Source organism: Salvelinus sp. IW2-2015, linkage group LG14 (genome assembly GCF_002910315.2).
Source record: "Salvelinus sp. IW2-2015 linkage group LG14, ASM291031v2, whole genome shotgun sequence".
Classification (NCBI taxonomy): Eukaryota; Metazoa; Chordata; class Actinopteri; order Salmoniformes; family Salmonidae; genus Salvelinus; species Salvelinus sp. IW2-2015.
In genome coordinates, this window is record NC_036854.1 from 34,347,427 (window position 1) to 34,372,579 (window position 25,153).

At 43.5% G+C, this 25,153-nt stretch overlaps 2 protein-coding genes across 3 annotated transcripts in view; one reads left to right on the top strand and one right to left on the bottom strand.

Annotated features, from left to right (window-relative positions):
* Positions 1-18,119, top strand: part of pola1 (polymerase (DNA directed), alpha 1) — a 91,884-nt gene extending 73,765 nt beyond the window's left edge. For both annotated transcript variants that reach the window (XM_024000044.2, XM_024000045.2), the window contains exons 36-37: positions 3,076-3,172; positions 16,872-18,119. In XM_024000044.2, coding sequence (XP_023855812.1) covers positions 3,076-3,172; positions 16,872-17,011 — 237 coding nt within the window. In that variant the 3' untranslated portion in view covers positions 17,012-18,119. The remainder of the gene's footprint in view (positions 1-3,075; positions 3,173-16,871) is intronic.
* A 4,921-nt stretch (positions 18,120-23,040) lies between these two features.
* Positions 23,041-25,153, bottom strand: part of arxa (aristaless related homeobox a) — a 7,971-nt gene continuing 5,858 nt past the window's right edge. Inside the window, exon 5 of the mRNA XM_070446809.1 lies at positions 23,041-24,105. Coding sequence (XP_070302910.1) covers positions 23,603-24,105 — 503 coding nt within the window. The 3' untranslated portion in view covers positions 23,041-23,602. The remainder of the gene's footprint in view (positions 24,106-25,153) is intronic.

The window sequence follows — 25,153 nt, forward strand, 5'->3', positions numbered from 1 at the left end:
TTCTTTAATCAGAACTACAGTTTTCAGCTGTGCTAACATAATTGCAAAAGGGTTTTCTCGTGATCAATTAGCCTTTTTAAAATTATAAACTTGGATTAGCTAACACAACGTGCCATTGGAACACAGGAGTGATGGTTGCTGATAATGGGCCTCTGTACGCCTATGTAGATATTCTATAAAAAAAAATCAGTCATTTACAACATTAACTATGTCTACACTGTATTTCTGATCAATTTTATGTTATTTTAATGGACAAGAAATGTGCTGCTTTTCTTTTTTTTACAAGGAAATGTCTAAGTGACCCCAAACTTTTGAACGGTAGTGTACATACATACATACACACACACACTTGTTAAACACTACACACACTCATTCATAGACATTGAAACACAATCCATACGCGGACACAGGCATTACGGATGCTAACTCTGTCATACACGCATCATAATAATAACATACTACATACCCCTGATGCGAGTTGTGGGGGTGTCCTGTAGTTGAATGTAACAGTCAGTGTAATTAGCGTTGTGATAATGGCCTCATGCAGAAAAATGTCTAATCAAATTGACGGAGGCTGTTGTTCAGCTGCCTCTCCTCTCTCTCAAAAACCTTATCACAACAAACTATCAGCCAGGTGATTTACACATGATCAGATCTCTTTCCTTTTCTCTTCCCTCTCCTCCCCCTCATTTCCCTCTCTACCTCCCTCTCTCTCTCTCCCACTACCTCATTATCTCAGCCTCTCTCTCTCAGGCGTGTGACTAGAGTTAATTGTTGCTGAAATTAACAAACCAAACTACGGCTTTATTGGTCATGCTCCCTGAGAGGAGGATGGCGAGATGTAAATAGATGAGAGATGGAAATAGGAGGATCAGGGATGTGAGAGCATGGTCTGAGAATGTGGGAGGAAAGTGAAAGAGGTGGAGGAGGAGACAGTATATTTTATGACATCTCATTAAATACAGGAAAAACGCGAACCTAAAGTGTCTTCTTACGGCTGAAATCCCGCTAACGGGATCAATACGACAACAGCCAGTGGAAGTGCAGGGCGCCAAATTCAAACAACAGAAATCTCATTATTAAAATTCCTCAAACATACAAGTATTTTACACCATTTTGAAGATAAACTTGTTGTTAATCCCACCACAGTGTCCGATTTCAAAAAGGCTATACGACGAAAGCACACCAAACGATTATGTTAGGTCAGCAACTAGTCACAGAAATACACAGCCAGTTTTCCAGCCAAAGAGAGGAGTCACAAAAAGCAGAAATAGAGATCAAATGAATTACTAACCTTTGATCTTCATCAGATGACACTCATAGGACTTCATGTTACGCAATACATGTATGTTTTGTTCGATAAAGTTCATATTTATATCAAAAAATCTTAGTTTACATTGGTGCGTTATGTTCAGTAATGTTTTGCCTCCAAAACATCCAGTGATTTTGCAGAGAGCCACATCAATTTACAGAAATACTCATCATAAATGTTGATGAAAATACAAATGTTATACATGGAATTATAGATCCACTTCTCCTTAATGCAACCGCTGTGTCAGATTTCAAAACAACTTTACGGAAAAAGCACACCATGCAATAATCTGAGTACGGCGCTCAGACACAAAAACAAGCCATACAGATACCCGCCATTTTGTGGAGTGAACAGAAGTCAGAAATAGCATTATAAATATTCACTTACCTTTGATCTTCATCAAAATGCACTCCCAGGAATCCCAGTTCCACAATAAATGTTTGTTTTGTTTGATAATGTCCATCATTTATGTCCAAATACTTCCTTTTTTGTTCGCGCGTTTAGGTCACAAATCCAAATTCATGAGGTGCGACCACTAGGTCCAGTCAAAGTTCTGTTACAGTTCGTAGAAACATGTCAAACGATGTATAGAATCAATCTTTAGGATGTTTTTAACATAAATCTTCAATAATGTTTCAACCGGAGAATTCCTTTGTCTTTAGAAATGCAATGGAACGCAGCTAACTCTCACGGGAGCGCGTGAGACTGAGCTCATGGCACTCTGCCAGACCTCTGGTTGAAACAGCTCTCATTCTCTCCTCCTTCACAGTAGAAGCCTCAAACAAGGTTCTAAAGACTGTTGACATCTCGTGGAAGCCTTAGGAAGTGCAATCGGACCAAATTTCCACTGTATCTTGGATAGGCAAAGAGTTGAAAAACTACAAAACTCAGATTTCCCACTTCCTGGCTGGATTTTTTCTCAGGTTTTTGCCTGCCATATGAGTTCTGTTATACTCACAGACATCATTCAAACAGTTTTAGAAACTTCAGAGTGTTTTCTATCCAAATCTACTAATAATATGCATATCTTAGCTTCTGGGCCTGAGTAGCAGGCAGTTTACTCTGGGCACTTTATTCATCCAAGCTACTCAATACTGCCCCCCCCCCCCCCTATTAAGAAGTTAATAGGGCGTTGGGTCACCACGAGCCAGAACATCTTCAATGCACTTTGGCATCAATTCTACAAGTGTCTGGAACTCTATTGGAGGGATGCAACACCATTCTTCCACGAGAAATACCATCATTTGGTGTTTTGTTGATGGTGGTGGAAAACGCTGTTTCAGGCACCGCTCCAGAATATCCCATACAGTAAGTGTTCAATTGGGTTGAGTTCTGGTGACTGAGATGCCATGGTTTACATCGTTTTCATGCTCATCAAACCATTCAGTRACCACTCGTGCCCTGTGGATGGGGGTATTGTCATCCTATGGGGGCATAGCTATGGTAGCCAAAATAATTACCTGCCCAGCACTTTTATACATGACCCTAAGCATGATGGGATATTAATAGCTTAACTCAGGAACCACACCTGTGTGAAAGCACCTGCTTTCAAAACACTTCATATCCCTAATTTACTAGCATTTCCATTATTTTGGCAGTTGCCTGTATATTATCAGAGCACCTTGGGTGTAAGTAACACTGGGGTTGGATTAAGGTGCTTGGAACAGTCTTTTTTTCTCTCTCTCTCATTTGACAAACTACAAGTTTGACTGCTACAGTACCTGTTGATAAGTGTGTAGTAATGTGTGTTTTTCTCTCCACAGTACTCTGAGAAAGCCCTGTACACCCAGCTGTGCTACTACAGGTTCATCTTCGACTGGGAGTACGCTTTCACCAAAGTACTACAGAGCGACGAGAGAAGTAAAACTACACACACACTAGCATTCAATCAATATTACAATTGACACCCACTTATTGTACATACATCTTACAGAGGCCTATGTATTAAGACGCACATACAGTTTATTCTAGTGACTGTCACACTCACGTGTAGACACTAGTGATATGCGGGTTGACTCATAACCCACAGTTCCCGCGGTTAAATCCGCCTGGCGGGCAGGCTTAGGGACATTAAATATTGGGTGGGTGGATGAAAGGTGGGTTGAATAGAGAAAACAATGCATTAAAAATCCATATATATAATTCTTATCTATAGGCTACATTAAAAATGTTTATTATTGTTATTTGACATTAGTGCGTAGCCTAAGCCTACGCTTTAGGGCCTAACTGTACACTCGCCAAATACACACCAATTGCCAAATGCTTTGGGAACAGAAAAAGTTCATGTTGATCCACTGAGGCAGAAAAGACTATCGGAGTTTAATTTAATAAGAGGAAAGCTGCAAAATGGACAGATGAAAATAAATAGGAGGGCCAGAACAGTAGTTTAATGTTTGGGAAAGATTTGGTGAAGTGGTAAGAGGATAATAGCGGTGCCGGCTATGTTATATGTGATGATTGTGAGGCGCTATACAAATTCAAGTCACACGACGGGGACTTTAACATGGCATGTCGAGGGAACTGTAGGCTGATGTTCAGATAGTTAAATGGAACAGTCGTCTGAAATCTGGACACTGACTAGGTCTATAACCTCTCACATAGCCTAATATAACATTTACTCCTGCAGAATGATTTCTTTCTTTCAGCATCTTGAGAGAATGAATGCGTGGTTATGGACTGTGTAAAGGTGCTATCTTTATCAGTATCATAAAATATGCATCCAAGCCAAAACATGTTATGTAGTTTTCACAGCTTTTAATTTCCTTAAACCGGTCAAACTGATGTAATTTGGAAATTTTGCACATAAAATCATTTCCGTTTTATTTATTTTTATTGCATTTTCGCCCCGGTCCCTAGACGTCTTTGCTGTCCGAGTGAAGCAGTGAAGAAAACTTTACCTATGTCAACTTGATTGAAGCATTCATTCTATCGATTTATGGCATTATTCTGGTGAGCAAGGGTTTATTTAGTACTTGAAGGCAACGAGTAATGACTGAAGATAAGCTGCATGTATCTAATTATAGACAATTTGACTAACAAATAGACAACCAAAATGTTGAAATTTTTTGCAGAAACACAGGCCTATCTAAAAGGCCTGTCAAAAAATTGCTCCTCCTCTGACTATACATCACATTTTCTATATTTGCGTGTTAGGTTCGGATGTGGGCCTCAGATTTGAACTATCACATAGTCAGTCGGGTGTGGATGAACAAACAGCTGACCAATGCATCACTAGTAGACACACACCCATGCGTTGGTGGATGGGCGTGGGCTATGAGGGGGTTGGGTTAAGGACGCTCAGCTCCTCGAGTCGACAGCCCTAATTTCGTAGACGGATTCAATCACACACACACACACACACACACACACACACACACACACATCAGGTACACAAGCACCACACACAGAGAATCTTACACAATCGTACACACACAGAATGCAAAACGCTCCAATCACGGAGAGAAAGAGGGAAAGAGCTCTCCATCTCTCTCTCTTTCCCGCTCTCTTCCTTTTCTCCGACAGCCACTCTGTTGCCAGTGTTGATTGAAAACAGGTTTTAGATTTGGGGAAATGATAGGGGGAGTAATAGGCAAGCGGATGAAAGGATAGCCCTTCTGCCTTAATAGGACATGGAGCGTATATTTCCTCCCGGACCCATTTAGCCGCGACACACCACGCTCTGGGCTCGCTCCGTAGGCCCCTTACCCACAGTCCTCTGATTGATGTCACTTGATTAGAAAGGGTCGCTCTGCGAATAGATTTATTTATTTGATTAAATATTTATGTATGCATGTGTAAGTGCGTGTGTCTGGACGTGTGTGTGTGTGTGTGTGTAGACGCATGTGTGAAAGCGAGGGCTGGAGAGAGGGAGCGAAAGAGCAAGGCAGCGGAGGTAAATATAAGTTGTAATCAATAGATGACCACTCTGGAGACGGATGGCGCAGGAATGGCAGGATGGGGATGGAGGAGAGGTGGAGGCGGCGAGGAGGGCTAACATGATTATAGCCTCTTTTCTTTTGTGTTTTTCCCCCTCTTTCTTTGATGTGAGAAATCAACGCCAATCCTTTCTTTCCCTCCCCTTTTCTGCCTTGCTTTCTTTACTTGCTTTTCATTATTTCCTTCTTTTGCGTCTGGCCTTGTCAGGTTCTTTGTTTGGTCAACTTTAGAAATAACCGTTTAACCCTTTACGATCGTGGGAATTGGCCTATATGGATAGGGCTACATTGAAATGTTTCTTACAGAAGAAATATGGAATGCATAACCATGGTTGCAATTAAAAGGAACTGGGAGATTATGGGGAAATTATTAGACTAAAGGTGAGGTACACAACAGTTCACATGACTGAATCTAACCATTACACTGTTTTGATTTTATGTGCATTTTACATTTACTGTACTTTCACTGAATTTGTTAACGAAATCTGAAAATATTCTGGATATATTCAGTAACATGATAAGAATGTTGGGTAGGTGCAATATAATACAAAATAATTACAAGGGCTTGAGTGAGAGGTCTAACTGGTGTTTCCAAGTAGCCACAAACCTCTCCAAAGTGTGCACGGTGTTTACGTAATTTCAATGCACTTTTATGACTAAAAGAAGTGTCTTCAACTATACCGTGCTTTTTTGAGCTCTCCTAGCTGTGCCGTTGAGGAGCTAGAGCAAGCACACTTTTAGTTGTTTTGTTTGGAACACAGCACTGCTTCCCCGCCATCACACAATTACTGTTTGCGCAATCCAAAAAGTTCCCATTATAAATCGCAATCTGGGTCAGGTGGGCATAATTTGAATGCTTGTTCTATTGCCAACATGACTAGCTAAATTATAAGATACGATCTTACAGTGTTAGGCTTTCACAAGGCAATTCAGAGAAGCCGATCATAATTCTGGTGCACATAGAAAGGAGTCGTGAGTGCATTCTGATGTGTGGTCCGTGGCAAACTTTCTTCACAATACAACCAACAGGCTCATTGTGTTCAGGACGACCCAGGATATGAAGCCATGTCATCTTGTAACTGTACATCAAACATAGTGATCAGAAATGTTGACACTGTATATTACATGCGTCTTATGATCTGGAAATGTGAAGTGCACATTTGGACTCATGGGTATTTGGCTTGCTTGTATGACATCAAAGCGGTATTTATTATATAATCCTCAATGTCTCATCTTTCAAAATAAATTGAGTCCTCATGGTTTACAGAATTTCCCTCACTCAGACAACAAAATAGTTGCAAAAGTTACCCAATTACCAGGAGGGATGGGGGGCAACTTCTAGTCGGGCGCGGTACTCAAGTTCAGAACGGATGTCAGTCAAAACCCATACAGCGCTGTGAAGCACAGAGCCTGAGCTCTGACGTCATGTATAGCATGTTTCTGTACAGCCACTACGTTACAGTTTAGGCACTTACCAGTGTCCAAGTCTGCTTTTTTCAACCCTTATACGGGTACAAGTGTAAAGGGCTACACCTTTATTGTATAGTTTTCAACAACACACCGTGTTGAAACTATTCAGAAATGTATATTTCATCTCCCAGGCCTAAACACACGACTGTATGTGACTATCTCACTCACCCTCACAACACACACCCTGGCTTTGCTCAGACTGGGATAACTCTAGGTGTGACTGGATTAGTGGACTGACTGGGACGACACGCACACCCACACACACAGACCCGTGCAGCTGTAAAGTACATGTTGTGTGTGTTATCCTCTGGTCCCGGGGCAGTAATACCACATATTACTGTATTACACTCTCTGGGGAAGCTTTGCTAGGATTACAGGGCCAGACAACAGTGGCCCTACACACTCCTTACCTGCTGGGTTACCACACCTTTAACCTAGTTTAGTTTCCTTAACCTTTTGCTTTCACGGGCACACTTTATTTGGTAGTATGAACATCTGCTGAGAATCTGTTGATAAGCAAATGCTTGCTGAACTTGTGATTAGGGTAACGGTTACGGTTAGTAGGTAATTAGTTGAAATGTTACTGATAGTCTGTAGAGCGTCTACAAATGGACTATCCAAATAGTGTTTCCGCTTTCACTGATATTTCTTCAATCTTTACCTCGATAGGCCTATATGGCTTGTGTTTGCTGCAGCAACTACTCTTCTGTTACCCGAGAGGAGACAGAAGGTGTCTGTCTGTCTGTCTGTCTGATCTACATATACCCTACATTATTGTGCCCGATTGCTGTGACTGAGTTAAACATGGAGGTAATTTCCTCCCCGGCAGGAGATCTCTAATAGAATACACAGACGTTCACACACCTAGCTACCAGCAGTATTCCCTCATGATAAAACAATCTCATTCTTGGCAATAATTAAACATCTCATATCAATGACTTCCACAGCATTTACTTGCACGCTTCAGCTTTCTCTCCTCCCTCCTTCACTCCCTCTCTATTTCCTCCTCTGTCTCGCTGTCTGTCTGTGGTGTACAGAATATGATTGTGTGTGTGAACCATAATTTAATTTCTCTGCATTGATCAGATATAAATTCTCCTCTCCTGATGCCTCAATCACACACAGAGCTCCTCTGCCCCTCTTCACAGCACTGTACCTTTCCCCCCTCCTTTCACTCTCTTTTCCTCCCTCCTCCCTCTCCTGCCTCCCCCCCTCTCTCCTCTCTTCCTCTGCCACTGTCTTCTCTCCTGATCTCTCTCCCTCCTCCCTTAACCCTCCCTCCCTACCAGTCCATATAAGGACGGTAAATCCGTGGGTGCGATTGTCAAATCAATTATTCTTTCTGTGCAATTACCCTCACACAAAGAAGTTTCCCCGTCCTAACCGTGCTCCACCATGCTCCGACGGGTGATTAAATTAACTCCTGTCCCAGTTGCCCGCTACGCTAGCTGCTAACAGCCATGCGCTAATAGAATATTCATGTTAGCGTTAGCAAACACTATGGCCCGGCTCCATTATTTTTCATCACGTTAGTGTTGGTGCCAGGATCGCTTGGGCCCATCTCCATTAACTTCATCATGCACACTTAATTATACCCTTGTTATTGTATATCTAGATAGAGTGGAGCACCGCACAGCCCTGATACACTGCAGACAGGCCTTGTGTGCGTGGTGTCTCCTTCTCTCCGTCATGCCTTTTTCTCTAGTCTTTTCTCCTGTTCCTTTTCTTTCATCCTGTTTCTCCTTTTGCTTTGTCTCTCTTCCTCTCATTCCTCCCTTTCTCTCCCTCCTATCTTTTTTATTTTTCTCCTTTCACTCGCTCTTTTAAAGGGAGGCCATTTATTTGAACTGCAACCCCTACTGAGAACTGGGCTCTATCTTTCTCTCCCTCCCTCCCTCCTTCCCTCTCTTTCTCACTCTGACTCTTAAATCATTCTTTTATCCATTCCACACACAGTGATTGAGGGGGAAAAGAGAAAGAATGAAGAAAAGCAGGAGGAAGACTAGAGAAAAAAAGAATTATTTTCTCCTACCTTTCAGAAATGATGACATGATTGCGTTCACTTGATCATGCATCATCTTTCTTCTCCCCCCTCTCGCTCTATTCCTCAGATAAAGTCTCCCCCCTCTCGCTCTATTCCTCAGATAAAGTCTCCCCCCTCTCGCTCTATTCCTCAGATAAATAGTCTCCCCCCTCTCGCTCTATTCCTCAGATAAATAGTCCCCCTCCTTCGCTCTATTCCTCAGATAAATAGTCTCCCCCTCCTCTCACTCTGACTCAGATAAATAGTCTCCCCCTCTCACGCTCTATTCTCAGATAAATAGTCCCCCCCTCTCGCTCTATTATCTAGATAATAGTCCTCCCCCTCCTCGCTCTATGATCTAGATAAATAGTCTCCCCCTCCTCTCGCTCTATGACTCAGATAAATAGTCTCCCCTCCTCTCGCTCTATTGACTCGATAAATAGTCTCCCCTCTCGCTCTTATTCCTCAGATAAATACGCCCCTCTCGCTCTATTCTCAGATAAATAGTTCTCCCCCCCTCTCGCTATCTTCCTCAGATAAATAGTCTCCCCCCCTCTCGCTCTATTTCTCAGATAAATAGTCTCCCCCCTCCTCGCTCTTCCTCAGATATAGTCCCCCCCCTCCTCTTGCTCTATTCCTCAGTAAATAGTCCCCCCTCTCGCTCTATTCCTCAGATAAATAGTCTCCCCCCTCTCGCTCTATTCCTCAGATAATAGTCTCCCCCCTCTCGCTTATTCCTCAGATAAATAGTCCCCCCCTCTCTCGCTCTATTCCTCAGATAAATAGTCCTCCCCCCTCTCGCTCTATTCCTCAGATAAATAGTCTCTCCCCTCTCGCTCTATTCCTCAGATAAATAGTCTCCCCCTCTCGCTCTATTCCTCAGATAAATAGTCCCCCCTCCTCTCGCTCTATTCCAGATAAATAGTCCCCCCCTCCTCTCGCTCTATTCTCAGATAAATAGTCCCCCCCCTCCTCGCTCTATTCCTCAGATAAATAGTCTCCCCGCTCTCGCTCTTTTCCTCAGATAATAGTCCCCCCCTCCTCTCGTTCTATTCCTCAGATAAATAGCCCCCCCCCTCCTCTCGTTCTATTCCTCAGATAAATCAGTCCCCCCCTCCTCTCCGCTCTATTCCTCAGATAAATATGCCCTCTCGCTCTATTCCTCAGATAAATAGTCCCCGGCCACTCCTCTCGCTCTATTCCTCAGATAAATAGTCCCCGCACTCCTCTCGCTCTATTCCTCAGATAAATAGTCCCCCCTCTCGCTCTATTTTCTCAGATAAATAGTCTCTCCCCTCCTCTCGCTCTATTCCTCAGATAAATAGTCCCCCCCTCCTCTTGCTCTATTCCCTCAAGATAAATAGTCCCCCCTCTCGCTCTATGACTCAGATAAATAGTCTCCTTCGCTCTATTCCTCAGATAAATAGTCCCCCCCCTCTCTCGCTCATATTCCTCAGATAATTGGTCCCTCTCGCTCTATTCCTCAGATAAATAGTCCCCGCCACTCCTCTCGCTCTATTCCTCAGATAAATAGTCCCCCTCCTCGGCTCTATTCCTCAGATAAATAGTCCCCCCTCCTCTCGCTCTATTCATCAGATAAATAGTCTCCCCCCTCCTCTCGCTCTATTCCTCAGATAAATAGTCCCCCCCCCTCTCGCTCTATTTCTCAGATAAATAGTCTCCCCTCTCGCTCTATTCCTCAGATAAATAGTCCCCCCCTCTTGCTCTATTCCTCAGATAAATAGTCCCCCACTCCTCTCGCTCTATTTCCTCAGATAATAGTCCCCCTCCTCTCGTTCTACTTCCTCAGATAAATAGTCCCTCTCGCTCTATTCCTCCAGATAAATAGTCTCCCCTCTCGCTCTATTTCCTCAGATAAATAGTCTCCCCCCCTCTCGCTCTATTCCTCAGATAAAGAGTCTCCAAACCTCTCGCTCGATTCCTCAGATAAATAGTCCTCCCTCTTCTCTCCCCCTTCCTGCCATTTTTCCTTCCTCCCTCCCTTTGTCTCACTTTCTCCTTCCGCTGAGGTGAGGATTATCTAGTAATGGTTGCTTGTGGTGGCTGGGTCAGCCTCACCAACCTGTGTGTGTGGAAGCGAGCACATCATTCTTTTTCCATCTGTTCCCTTCTCAGTTCCTGCACATGCCATCTTCTGTCGTGTGTGTGTGTGTGTGTGTTTAACCTTTGTTCCCTCTGGGCAGCCTGTCCCTGTGTATTTATACAACACCCACTAATGCACCACACAGAGAAGAAAACGAGAGAGAGAAAGAAGGGATGACAGAGAGAGGAGGATGGGTAATAGGAGTGTAGTAGAGGAGAGTGGAATCGAATAGAGGGATTAATATGTGCGAATTTAGAATATATACTGTATATGTTTTGTATGAAAGTGGTAGAAAGGCAGGCTTAATTGGAGATTATAAACTGGATTGTATACCTCGGGTATGACAACATTTATTTTTACTGTTCTAATTATGTTTTTAACCAGTTCATAATAGCAATAAGGCACCTCGGGTTTGTGGTGTCGGGCATACGAACAGCCCTTAGCCATGTTATATTGACCGTATACTACACCCCCCCAGGCCTTAATGCTGAATGTTGAACTGGGTGGTTCGAGCCCTGAATGCTGATTGGCTGAAAACGGTGGTATATCAGACCCTATACCATAGGTATGAAAAAGAAAAATACTGTTCTAATTACATTGGCATCCAGTTTATGATAGCAATCAGGCACCTCTGGGGTGTGTGTGGTATATGGCCAATGTACCGCGGCTAAGGGCTGTATACAGGCACCATATACCACACCCCCTCGGGCCTTTCTCAACATATCAACCAATATCGGAATGACACTTTAGCGCATCTGTGTTTGCGAGCATCACCTCTGTGTGAGACTAGTGGGCCCGTTGCTCAAAGAGCGATGAGAGACAGTCGGGCAGGTAGGCCTGGCCCAAAGCTACAGGAAGTAGGGATGCTGATAAATCGGGGGGGATATACATACATACATACATACATGCGGTCAGTACCAGTCAAGAGTTGACACATCTACTCATTCAAGGGTTTTTCTTTATTTTCTACATAGTAGAATAATAGTGAAGACATCAAAACTATGAAATAACACATATGGAATCATGTAGTAACCAAAAAAGTGTTAAACAAATCAAAATATATTTTATATTTAAGATTCTTTAAAGTAGCAACCCTTTGCCTTGATGACAGCTTTGCACACCCTTGGCATTCTCTCAACCAGCTTCATGAGTTAGTTCACAATTCCAGTGGGTCAGAAGTTTACATACACTAAGTTGACTGTGCCTTTAAACAGCTTGGAAAATTCCAGAAAATGTCATGGATTTAGAAGCTTCTGATAGGCTAATTGACATAATTTGAGTCAATTGGAGGTGTGAAGGTGGATGTATTTCATGGCCTACCTTCAAACTCAGTGCCTCTTTGCTTGACATCATGGGACAATCTAAAGAAATCAGCCAAGACTTCAGAACAAAAAATTGTAGACCTCCACAAGTCTGGTTCATCCTTGGGAGYAATTTCCAAACGCCTGAAGGTATCACGTTCATCTGTTCAAACAATAGTACGCAAGTATAAACACCATGGGACCACACAGCCGTCATACCGCTCAGGAAGGAGACGAGTTCTGTCTCCTAGAGATGAACGTACTTTGGTGCTAAAAGAGCAAATCACAGAACAACAGCAAAGGACATGGTGAAGACGCTGGAGGAAACGGGTACAAAAGTATCTATATCCACAGTAAAACGAGTCCTATATCGAGAACCTGAAAGGCCACTCAGCAAGGAAGAAGCCACTGCTCCAAAACCTCCATAAAAAGCCAGACTACGGTTTGCAACTGCACGTAGGGACAACGATCATGCTTTTTGGAGAAATGTCCTGTTCTGATGAAACAAAAATAGAACTGTTTGGCCATAATGACCATCTTTATGTTTTGGAGGAAAAGGGGGAGGCTTGCAAGCCGAAGAACACCATCCCAACCGTGAAGCACGGGGGTGGCAGCATCTTGTTGTGGGGGTGCTTTGCTGCAGGAGGGACTGGTGCACTTCACAAAATAGATGGCATCATGAGGGAGGAAAATGATGTGGATATATTGAAGCAACATCTCAAGACATCAGTCAGGAAGTTAAAGCTTGGTCACAAATGGGTCTTCCAAATGCACAATGACCCCAAGCATACTTCCAAAGTTGTGGCAAAATGGCTTAAGGACAACAAAGTCAAGGTATTGGAGTGGCCATCACAAAGAGCCCTGACCTCAATCCCATAGAAAATGTGTGGGCAGAACTGAAAAGCATGCTTTTTCACCAGCTCTGTCAGGAGGAATGGGCCAAAATTCACCCAACTTATTTTGTGGAAGCTTGTGGAAGGCTACCTGAAACGTTTGACCAAGTTAAACCATTCAAAGGCAATGCTACCAAAATACCAATTAAGTGGCATGTAAACTTCTGGGATGTGATGAAAGAAATAAAAGCTGAAATAAATCATTCTCTCACTATTATTCTGACATTTCACATTCTTAAAATAATGTGGTGATCCTAACTGACCTAAGACAGGGAATTTTTAGTAGGATTAATGTCATGAATTGTGAAAACTGAGTTTAAATGTATTTGGCTAAGGTGTATGTAAACTTCCGACTTCAACTGTACATACATAAGTGCATTCAGAAAATATTCAGACCACTTGACTTGGCTACCCTTGGCTATTTTCAGGTCTGTCGAGGGATGTTGATCGTGTCGTCCAGGCTCTGGTTGGGCCACTCAAGGAAATTGAGAGACTTGTCCCGAAGCCACCCTGCGTTGTCTTGGCTGTGTGCTTATGGTCATTGTCCTGTTGGAATATGAACCATTTATTTATTTGCACCCCCCCCCCCCCCAATTTTGTGGTATCCAATTGGTAGTTAGTTTTGTATCATCGCTGCAACTCCCATACGGTCTCTGAGAGGAAGGTCGAGAGCCGTGCGTCTTCCGAAACACAACCCAACCAAGCCACACTGCTTCTTGACACAATGCCCACTTAACCCGGAAGCCAGCCGCACCAATGTATCAGAGGAAACACTGTGCATCTGGCGACCGTGTCAGCGTGCACTGCGCCCGGCCCGCCGCAGGAGTCGCTAGTGTGCGATGGTACAAGGACTTCCCTGCCGGCCAAACCCTCTCCTAACCCGGACGACGCTGGGCCAATTGGCTGCGACAAAGCCTGGACTCTAACCCAGAATCTCTAGTGGCACAGCTGGCACGGCGAAGCCGTGCCTTAGACCTCTACCCAACTCGGGAGGCCCCGAGGAAGGTGAACCTTCGCCCCAGTCTGAGGTCCTGAGCAGGTTTTCATCAAGGATCTCTCCGTACTTTGCTCCGTTCATGTTTCCCTCAATCCTGACTAGTCTCCCAGTCCCTGACGCTTATAAACATCCCCACAGCATGATGCTGCCACCACCATGCTTCACCGTAGTGATGGTGCCAGGTTTCCTCCAGACGTGACGCTTGGCATTCAGGACAAACAGTTCAATCATGGTTTCATCAGACATGATAATCTTTCTCGTGGTCTGTCCTTTTTGGTTCCTTTTGGCAAACTCCAAGCGTGCTGTCATGTGACTTTTACTGAGAAGTGACTTCCGTCTGGCCACTACTGTAAAGGCCTGATTGGTGCCGTGCTGCAGAGATGGGTGTCCTGGAAGGTTCTCCCATCTCCACAGAGGAACTCTGGAGCTTTGTCAGAGTGGCCATCGGGTTTTTGGTCACCACCCTGACCAAGGCCATTCTYCCCCACGATTGCTCAGTTTGGCCGGGCGGCCAGTCTTGGTGGTTCCGAACTTTTTCAATTTTTAAGAATGATGTTGGCCAATGTGTTCTTGGGAACCTTCAATGCTGCAAAGATGTTTTGGTTCCCTTCCCCAGATCTGTGCCTCGACACAATCCTGTCTCGGAGCTCTATGGACAATTCCTTCGACCTCATGGCTTGGTTTTTGCCCTGACATTCACTGTCAACTGTAGGACCTTTACATTGACAGCTTGTGTGCCTTTCCAAATCATGTCCAATCAATTGAATTTACCATAAGTGGACTCCAAGTTGTAGAAACATCTCAAGGATGATAAATGGAAACAGGATGCACCTGAACTCAGTTTCGAGTCTCATAGCAAAGGGTTTGAGTACTTATGTAAATAAGGTGTTTCTGTTAAATTTTTTATTTTTTATACATTTGCAAAAAATTCTAAAAACCTGTTTTCGCTTTGCCAATATGGAGTATTGTGTGTAGATTGATGAAAATGTATTTAATTAATTTTAGAATAAGACTGATGTAACAAAATGTGGAAAAAGTGACTGTATATATATATTTTAAGAAGCTGAGAAAAATACTTGTCAGCAGAGCGGAGAGAAGTAATACTCATCCCTCTGTGAATCGCAAACAGTAATTTTAGGAACAATTATTTGATATAGCATTTCTTTTGGATTATGTTGCTTCAAAACTTTTGTAGGTACTTCCAGTTGATTTGAGCATCCACATGTATGGGACTTTGCAACTCAATAGATGCTAGTCAGCCTGCAGAGTAAACACTTCTATTGTAGCTTCGATAAATAGAGCTAAACTAGAAGAGGTACATTTGTGGGCTTGCTTCAGCGGAATACAAGGATCTGTAGCCTACCATAACCATTTGATCTTTTGAGATATTATTTTTTTGAATATTAAAACATACAATCTACCTGCATAGAAGCCGCTCAACGTTTACATTACATTCAGTCATCTTACAGACTCCCATCCAGAGTTGCTTCTGTCCCACAGAAGCAACGAGGGTCAACACCCTGCCCAAGAGCACATCCACAGGTCTCCCACCAAGTCAAAACTGGGACCCAAACCAGCAGCCTATCGGCCACCAGCCCAAGCTCCCAACCGCTAGGCCACCAACCCTCCAAGATCCCCCCACAATTCCCAGAGAGCTGCCCCTCAACCATCCAAGAAAATACATAATAATAAAATACCTCTCCCAAACAGGCATTGGATGTAACAGCGTTGCCCCTCAGTGTCATTCCAACACAAATTTTTGCTTTGTTTATTTTGACTTATCTTTGACCGTCATCCTATMCCCTGCCCAGCAACTCCACTCCCAATTGCACCAAGTCTTGAATCTTGCTTTGTTTTATATATCAACTCATACACACTGTACCATGGAATCAGTACATCAAAAATCTCTTCCCAGCTATTTTGCAGTCTGTATGGCACAGCTGTCAACATCCTGGTCCTCAAGTTAAACTGCCGTACTTTCCTATTTATGCTATTCTTATTCCTCCGCCAGTTTTGATCATTTATATTGGGCAGATAGACCAGTTCCCTACCACCTCCCGTTGCCACCTGTCTCCATTTTTTGTGGCTATCTTTTGATGTATTGAATAAGTAAATTATTTACAAAGACAAATGTATTTGGTTGCAATGTTATACATCAAGGGTGGTCAACCATTCTCCAGGAGAGCTAATACCTTTGTGCAGGCTTTTATTCCAGTCCCCCTCTAACAAACCACGTTTTAGAAATTAGCTGCTCAACCAGACCTTGATAAACTGGCTCTGATGTGTTTGATCAGGGCTTGATCAAGAGCCTGCACACCCAAAAGCTCTATAGACTGAGAGTTGACCGTATGTGTTTTATACAGTTGCCTAACAGGTATTCCACGTTGTCAGGGGTTAAGTGCCTTGCACAACGACAGGAGATGGTACATGGGATCAGAGAGCAGCCTCAGTGTCGACACCACATTATGCTTACTTTTTTTATATGTACATAGACGCCGCCAATTGTTGGTCATGGAAATGTAGTTAAGTCATGGAAAAGTCATGAAATTCCATCTGACACAAAATGTGTGTCGACCCCATAGCCCAACTTGAAGTGATAGTATCACTGCTCCACTACAGATCCCTCAACTTTCCAGTTAAGAGTGATATAAATCCCAAAGCCTGTATTTCTACCAGAGAGAATATTGTCATACAGTGCAACATTTGACACTTGTGCTTCTGAACACTGTCTTAGACTGACCAAGTTCTTCGATTATTTATCTCTTCTCCCCCTCTTTCCCTCTTCTCCCTTTCCCTCTCTCCACCTCTCTTCTCTCTTTCTCATCCTCCTCTCCAGCAAGGGTTAAGAAATTATGGAAGACAGAGATGGAGGTCTACAGGAAGTTAAAAGATGTTCCAGACCGCTCCCTCCTTGCCAGCGGTTACTCTGAGGTCAACCTCTCCAAACTCTTCCAAGCCTTCACTTCCCTCAAGTAAATCCTGCGTCAACTCCTTCACAGTTATTGGCCAGTGGGGATTTAATGACTTACAGCTGTGGAGTCCTATAAGCATGCACGTTTGGGCAGTGAAGGCCCCCACCTCCTCTGGATGTGACTGTATCATTATGGATGTGACTTGGTTTACCGAAAAGAAATTGGTTTTCTTAGACAACATATTTCTTGGTGACTGTCATCCCTCATGTTGCATGGGTGTTAAGGCATAGAATGATTCTGGTAATGCTTGTTGTACATGTTGCGTGTGTGTTTGATGAAGTTGCGTTGACCCTTGGCTCTTGATGCCTTTTCTTTGTATGTATGATAATTKTACTACATTTGAGTGAGATTAGGAGGACGGAGTGTATAGGGTCTTTGTATGAAATTAGGCCTTGATTTACATAGTGAGGTGTGTGTGTGAAAGATTACAGCCAGTCGGTGTGACCCTTGCGCTCATATCAGCACATCTGTCTCTTATCAACCCATTATGATTGGCTGCTGAGATGGGGCTAAAGACCCTCTACTCCCCCCACACACTGTCGAACACACACTCTGTGACCTAGTCACACTTTTTTTGGGGGGGTGACAATCAGCTAAACGAGACACCAGAGGATGGCTGGGTGAGGGGGGCAGATGACTTCTCACCACACACACAGTCTCACACACACGGAATTAGCCAATGATACAAGCCCTGGCCAGTGAGTATACTGGACTCCTGCCGTGATTGGACACTTGTTAAAATTACCCCCATTCATTTTTTTGTGTGTGTGTGTGTGAGAGCGAGCGAGCGGGATGGACTGAGTGAGAGAGGATGGGTGGTGAAATAGATGGGGTGAGGGAGGGCAGGAGTTGTGTTCTTTAATGTCCGTATTGAACAGGTGTTGTCGCTCTCCAACCTTCCTCTGTTTAAGTGATGTCATTGGAATGGCCTCCTTCACACGTTCCTTTTCTGTTGCTATGAAAATTGGCTTTTTAATGTGTGTAATTGTCCACTTTCTCATTCTGAATGTTGGATTTTTTTTAGATTCATAATCTTCTGTTTAGATACGGAAAGTGTTTTGTACAACATTTGATACTGAAGCTTAAATAAAAGTGAAATAACTAAATGAAAATCTCCTTGGTACTGTATGTTGATACATGTTTGTATGAACTGGCCTTTTCAATTAGCTGTTTGGTGGCTTAGAGATGTGTGTGTGTGACAGTAGGAATGTGTGTGTGTGTTCTAGTGTGTCTAAGGGCCTCTTAAATTAGTATATTAGGGAATATCCGCTGTGTGTTCTCCATCCTTCACTGTAGTTGTGTATGTATAATGACAGACTGATCATTTTTACTAGGTCTCATCATCATTGCAGGAACCATTTCCATAAACGCCGCTTCAGAAATCACTACACGCCAGCCTCAGACTCCTAGAACAGACCTTAAGTAGGCTCAACACTTAAACCACCATTCCCTATTGTGTGTGTGTGTGTGTGCATATAGTGGCATTACATTTTTATATATATATATATATACTGAACAAAAATATAAGCACAACATTTAAAGTGTTGGTCTCATGTTTCATGAGCTGAAATAAAAGATCCCAGAAATGTTTCATGCTCACAAAAAGCTTAATTCTCAATTTTATGCACAAATATTACATCCCTGTGAGCATTTCTCCTTTGCCAGGATACTATATCCACCTGAAGGTGTGGCATAACAAGAAGCTGATTTAAACAGCATGATCATTACACAGGTGCGCCTTGTGCTGGGGGAAAATAAAAGGCCACTCTAAAATGTGCTGTTTTGTCACACAACGCAATGACACAGATGTCTCAAGTTTTGATGGAGTGTGCAATTGGCATGCTGACTGCAGGAATGTCCAACAGAGCTGTTGCCAGATAACTGAATGTTAATTTCTCTATCAATGTAATTTTTGAGAATTTGGCCATACATCCACCTGGCCTCACAACCGCAGACCAGACCATGTGTAACCATGCCAGCCCAGGACCTCCACATCTGTCTGACTGGGTTCTCAATAGTATTTATGTCTAATAAAGCCCTTTTGTGTGGAAAAACTCATTCTGATTGGCTGGGCCTGGCTCCCCAATGGGTGGCCCACCCATGGCTGTGGCACTGACCAGTCATGTCAAATCCATAGATTAGGGCCTAATTAATTCATTTTAATTGAATGATTTCCTTCTATGAACTGTAAATCAGTATCTTTGAAATTGTTGCATGTTGCTTTTTGTTGAGTATATTTATTAAATCACATCATGAAGGTGGGTTTAATACTTAATGGCAGTTTTTATTCTACTTTTACCAGATTAAATCATCAGTGGCGCGGCTTTTGTATTTATGCGTTCCTTTCCTCGAGCTCTGCGGAAGGAAAAAGCATCATATTCACATCAGCAACAGCAGCGATGTGCACGTCAATCCACGTGCGTTCCTGCATGGGCGAATAACTGGGTTTTTCAATAAGGCTGTGATTCCCGAATCACCTCCCAAACAAGACATCGCATTAATTCGACGTTGTCCTAGACTAATAAAGAGCGAACGAGTCGTATTGTGTGCGTGATGTTAAGCTTTATTGCCTGTCCTATTTGACCAGAATGGCGGCGTTGAGCAAAGCGTCGGACAAGGCCTTCTTTGATGAGGTAATTAGCGGCCTATTCTATCCCTATTATTCATAGCGCGGTGGAACATGTAAGTACCAGGAAGGGTGTCAAAGGGAGAGCCGGTCCTATTGCTGTGTGCCTCTTGTTCGTCCTGAAAGGACAGCTATGAGACGATAAACCGCTTAATACAGCCAGCTAATTGGATGAGAGCGAAGGGGAGCGTAGGGAATTAAGGGAGAGAAGGAAAAAGGGACTAGAGYGCCAGAGGCCTACCTATTCACTCCTTTTATTCACCTCCATCTCCTCTCTCTCCCCAACTCCTCTCATCAGTCTGCGTCACTAGTCCGAGGGGAGGCGAGATGGCTCCTCATCAAAACAGCTTTTAGAGCGCCTCACGGGAACGGGGAGAGGAGTGATTGGGGGCTATTCTGTTGGAAGGGTTCGGTGGGAGAGAGGGTCCTGGAGAGTCGGAAATCAGCGGTCAAATCAGTCTCGCGCAGACCAGGGATGTAAGCTATATGATGAAATGGGTGCGTCATTGTGGAGAGCAATTTTAGACATCTCTAATAGGCAACCTTTATAAGAAGATTGTGGTCGTGTTGGCCATAGGTCTATATATTCTCATTTTTACTCAAAATGTTCCCTATTTGAAAATGTTATATTATTATATTCAGAACCTATTCATAGATATATCTTAAAAGGGAACTTTCATTATTTGATGTATAGACCTACATTATGGCGTTTTCAAAGTCGTTTGAAACCGAGAGCCTATCCAATCTACAGGCCATTCTCTGTCAAAGAATGTTCAATATTCTCTAATGTGCGCGCACCTAACAAGTGAGAATTAGTAGAACCATGAACAAGGGCCCCCGTGGCCACGACAACTCATTTCAATCTTCTCGTCTTTTTCTCACTCTGGAAAGAAAGTTTAAGCCTCGAGCGCAGCGGGTCACCTGCCTCCTGCGAAGCTCCAGGCATTYCCCAGATATTAGGGGCAAATGGGTTTGCCATTCATTAGTGATGTTCACAATAAGACCTCATATACAATCCTATACATAAAAACACGCTCTAATGGTCTTTTTTCCCCATAGAATGAGAATTTTGAAAACACTCAGAGTTCACATAGAAGGGGAGGGTTTGGGTACAAGAGAATTATTTGGTTTTTTTTGTGTCTTTATTTTGCGTAATAGTCCTTTGAGCGCAGAGAGCGAGTGTGCAGTTGTGTGTGCATAGCAGGTCAGATTGTCGCGTAATGCAGGCTCGAGGTGGGTGGCAAGGGGGGGTCTTTAGTACGCGGTATTTATGGAAATATTAAGTGTCAAATTAGGACTGATCCAGCCGGAGAAAGTTGAGTTTGCCACCCCCACCTTTCCCTCTCTCTCTCTCTCTCTCTCTCTCTCTCTTTCTCTCTCTATCTGTCTCTCTCTCCGACACGCACATAATTTCCATCTTTGATTGCGTTATCATTACATCCATCTGATCTGATGTCATTCTGTCTTGGATTAGCAGGTGTATAAAACAAGGCCGATGAAAGAAACGGGTTTCCACCAGAGCGAGACTATAAAAACGGACTAAATTAATCCGAAAGGTAATTTCACGCGGTTTGGTCCGAGACCATGGACGGGTCAAACGGGCGAGAATGACTTAGGTGAAAGGAAGCGCATTGATGGCGCGTAATAGAACCGCTTCTTAGGGATTTGGGGAATTAAGTCGTGGGTAGAGGGATGGATGAAAGCAGGGAGGGTAGAAGAGGGGGACTCGAGAGAAAGACGTTTTGATAAAGTGGTTTGTTACTTCATTAATGACAAAGGGACTCGCTTCCATCGACATGGCATTACCGATGTTAACACCAATTTAGCGCCTTTAAAAGTTTTTAAAGCGCGTTTTGTAGAGGGCCCCAAATAAAGTGGGCGATCTAATTGAAAACCCCTCGCCTTTGTCGCCCGTTTCACATGTGGGGATTTAGCTCATGAATATATGGGTCTGTATTTTGTCAACTCGGCTGGAGAGACCAGACGCACACAGCGGCCTAGAATTATATCTGTCATTGCTGAACTAATCTATTTTCTCTTTCAGTTAGCCTATCCAAGGTGACCAGCCACCATAGTGCCTAAGAAAATAGGACTCTACTCCCGTTCTCAGCTCCTCACACTCACAACTGAATTATTTTCATTTCTGGTGAGCCTCTCCTTTTAAATTAAACTTGAAAACAATTTTAGATCCGTTTTGGACCTATTTCCAAACGACTTTTCAATTGTTACATTAATGTTGAAGAATATTACCATAATTTAAGTCCTGCAATTTAATAAGCAATTACTTATAATAAAGGTTATTTTGATATAGACCTATATTATATGAAATTATTTGATAGTGGGTCTGAATATTTCGCATAATTAAAGGAAATGTGATTAATGTAATTCCACGTTTAATCATTAAAACAACCTCATTGGAACTAACTCTTTATGCTATAATTTTACTATTCCTTTTCAAACATAGAATGGATTCACAAAATAATTTTGTTTTGAGGCATTCATTATAATATTATTTATAAATATGCAAGACAACATCAGTTTATTCATAACAATTTTATTAATAGTTCTATAATTCTATTTCACTATTTTTTAATTCCTGGGCATTTGTCAGTTCTATAAGGGGTTTAAATAATAATCTAAAGCATATTTCATTTCACCACTTTCATTTATTCATTTCTCTTTTTTCCATCTATTATTAAACCAGGAAATGTAGACAATCACTTTAAACAATTAAAAATAAATCCTGCCCTGCACTCAATCTGTTGTGTAACAGTTTTGACATAAATAATCATCTAAAAACCTATGATATTCCATAAACACAGGGGAATTTTACACAGGGACACATTCATACTCATAAAACACTACACCAAGTGCAACTTCTCAAAACATTGTCTTTTTCAAATATACAAGGCTCTGTTTTGAAAATCATCCTTTTTTGTTTTGTTTTTCATTTTTACAATAATATTTACAGCAGTTTACTTTCTTTCTCACACAGTTCAGATATAAGAGACACTGGATAGAATCTAAACTTCACTTCATTTGTCCTTTAGTCAAACTCAATTAGCTGAACATTTGTAGATTTTCTTCCAATAACTCTTCCAGATGATAATGTAAGTATCAATGAAGACAAAAGAACAAACTCGATGCAGGTTATTGAGCCAGCAACAGGTTGGGTTGCAGAAGAGGACAGAAAGGTCTATGGACAGGTTGGTTGCTTTGGCTTGGATGGAGACCTCCTCAGACTGCTATGGCACTGGGTTCATGTGGTCCAGACAAATGTCACAGTCTCCACTGTTCCTTTCCTAGTTCTGGTTCATTCTTTCTCTCTCCCCAGAGTCGAGTGAGCGAGCACGTGTGTGTGTGTGTGTGTGTGTGTGTGTGTGTGTGTGTGTGTGTGTGTGGTGTGTGTGTGTGTGTGTGTGTGTGTGTGTGTGTGTGTGTGTGTGTGTGTTGTGTGCCAACCAGCAGGTAGTCATGGGAGTTTACCCCGCTGAGATCGTAGTTTATATCTGTCACAGAAAAGAAAGTGGACTTTGTGAACCAGGAAGCATGAGCTAGAGATGGGTTACACACATATGGAGGTGTTTGTGTGTCAGATTCTGGACGAAAGGGCTCTACAGCTAAAGGTTACGCTCATCCAGGAGACCTGGAAGAGTGGGGGGGAGGGGGGATGATGCTCACCACACACACACACACACACACAGCGCTTCGGTTTGCCAGTGCTATTTGAATTTGGTCGTGCTTTTTGTTTGAGGGTAAGAGGTATGGGTAAGGTGGGGGGGGGGGGCTGTTGGGAAAGGAGTCTTCAGCCCAGAGAGGATCAGGGTTTAGGAGACAGAGATCAGGGGTCAGGGTTGGATCCATCCACCACTCCTTTCCCAGATCTGCAGGGATATGAGAGGTGGAGAGGGGGGAACAGGTGATGGACAGAAGCCTAGGAAAGAGAGTGCTGGGTGGGGTAACAGCTGTTCAGCACACCTCCTTCCCTGGAGCTCCGCTTGGCAGGATGTTGAGCTGGGTGATCTGAGCAGAGTGCTCTTTAGCCTTCAGCCTCAGAGCTGCAATACTGGAGGCCCTGCGATCCGCTGCAGCTAAGGAGGAGGGAGAGGAGGAGGAAGGTTCGGAGAGGACTGGCGGAGGGATGGAGGGAGTCTCGACGGGCGGGGCAGGCTGGCGGAGGAGTGCGGCGGCGGTGGATGCACTGGTCAGAGGGCCCATACTGGAGAAGAGCCTGAAAGAGAAGCAGGGATGACCGATGAAGGGATGGGAGAAAGAAGAGAGTGTTAGACAAGAATGTGAATGGCTTCTCCAGGTATTTGCAATCACCAGCATTTTTACACCAGTGCAGAAAAAAAAGGATATAAGAAGAGGAAGCCACTTTAGATTATTGAGATACATGCCATGTGTTTGGAGTGTGTGTGTCTGTTTTGGCACCTCCGCTAACAGCTTGGTTGTCAGCATCACACTGTCAGCTAATTACTATCAACACTGACATGAATGCACACCAACATAGTCTCATGAGCAAAACACCCCAAGCAACATTCAGGGCTGAAAACTAACATCCTACGACCAACAAAGGTAGAGGTCAGGGGGGCCTGCTCTGTCTACGTAATAGTACTGAGGATGATGGATGCTGTTGGTCACCAGTGTGAGGTGGTGTTATAGGGTACAGTGCAGGTGTGAGGTGGTGTTATAGGGTACAGTACGGGTATGAGATGGTGTTATAGGGTACAGTACAGGTGTGAGGTGGTGTTATAGGGTACAGTACAGGTGTGAGGTGGTGTTATAGGGTACAGTACAGGTGTGAGGAGGTGGTGTTATAGGTACAGTACAGGTGTGAGGTGGTGTTATAGGGTACAGTACAGCGGGTTGTGAGGTGGTGTTATAGGGTACAGTACGGGTGTGAGGTGGTGTTTATAGGTACAGTACAGGTGTGAGGTGGTGTTATAGGTACAGTACAGGTGTGGGGTGGTGTTTAGGGTACAGTACGGGTGTGAGGTGGTTTATAGGGTACAGTACGGGTGTGAGGTGGTGTTTATAGGGTACAGTACAGGTGTGAGGTGGTGTTATAGGGTACAGTGCAGGTGTGAGGTGGTGTTATAGGGTACAATACAGGTGTGAGATGGTGTTATGGTTATAGGGTACAGTACGGGTGTGAGGTGGTGTTATAGGGTACAGTACGGGTGTGAGTGGTGTTATAGGGTACAGTACAGTGTGAGTGGTGTTATAGGGTACAGTACGGGTGTGAGGTGGTGTTATAGGTACAGTACGGAGGTGTGAGGTGGTGTTATAGGGTACAGTACAGGTGTGAGGTGGTGTTATAGGGTACAGTACGGGTGTGAGGTGGTGTTATAGGGTACAGTACAGGTGTGAGGTGGTGTTATAGGGTACAGTACAGGTGTAGTGGTTTATAGGGTACAGTAGGGTGTGAGGTGGTGTTATAGGGTACAGTAACAGGTGTAAGGTTGGTGTTATAGGGTACAGTCAGGTGTGAGGTGGTGTTATAGGGTACAGTACGGG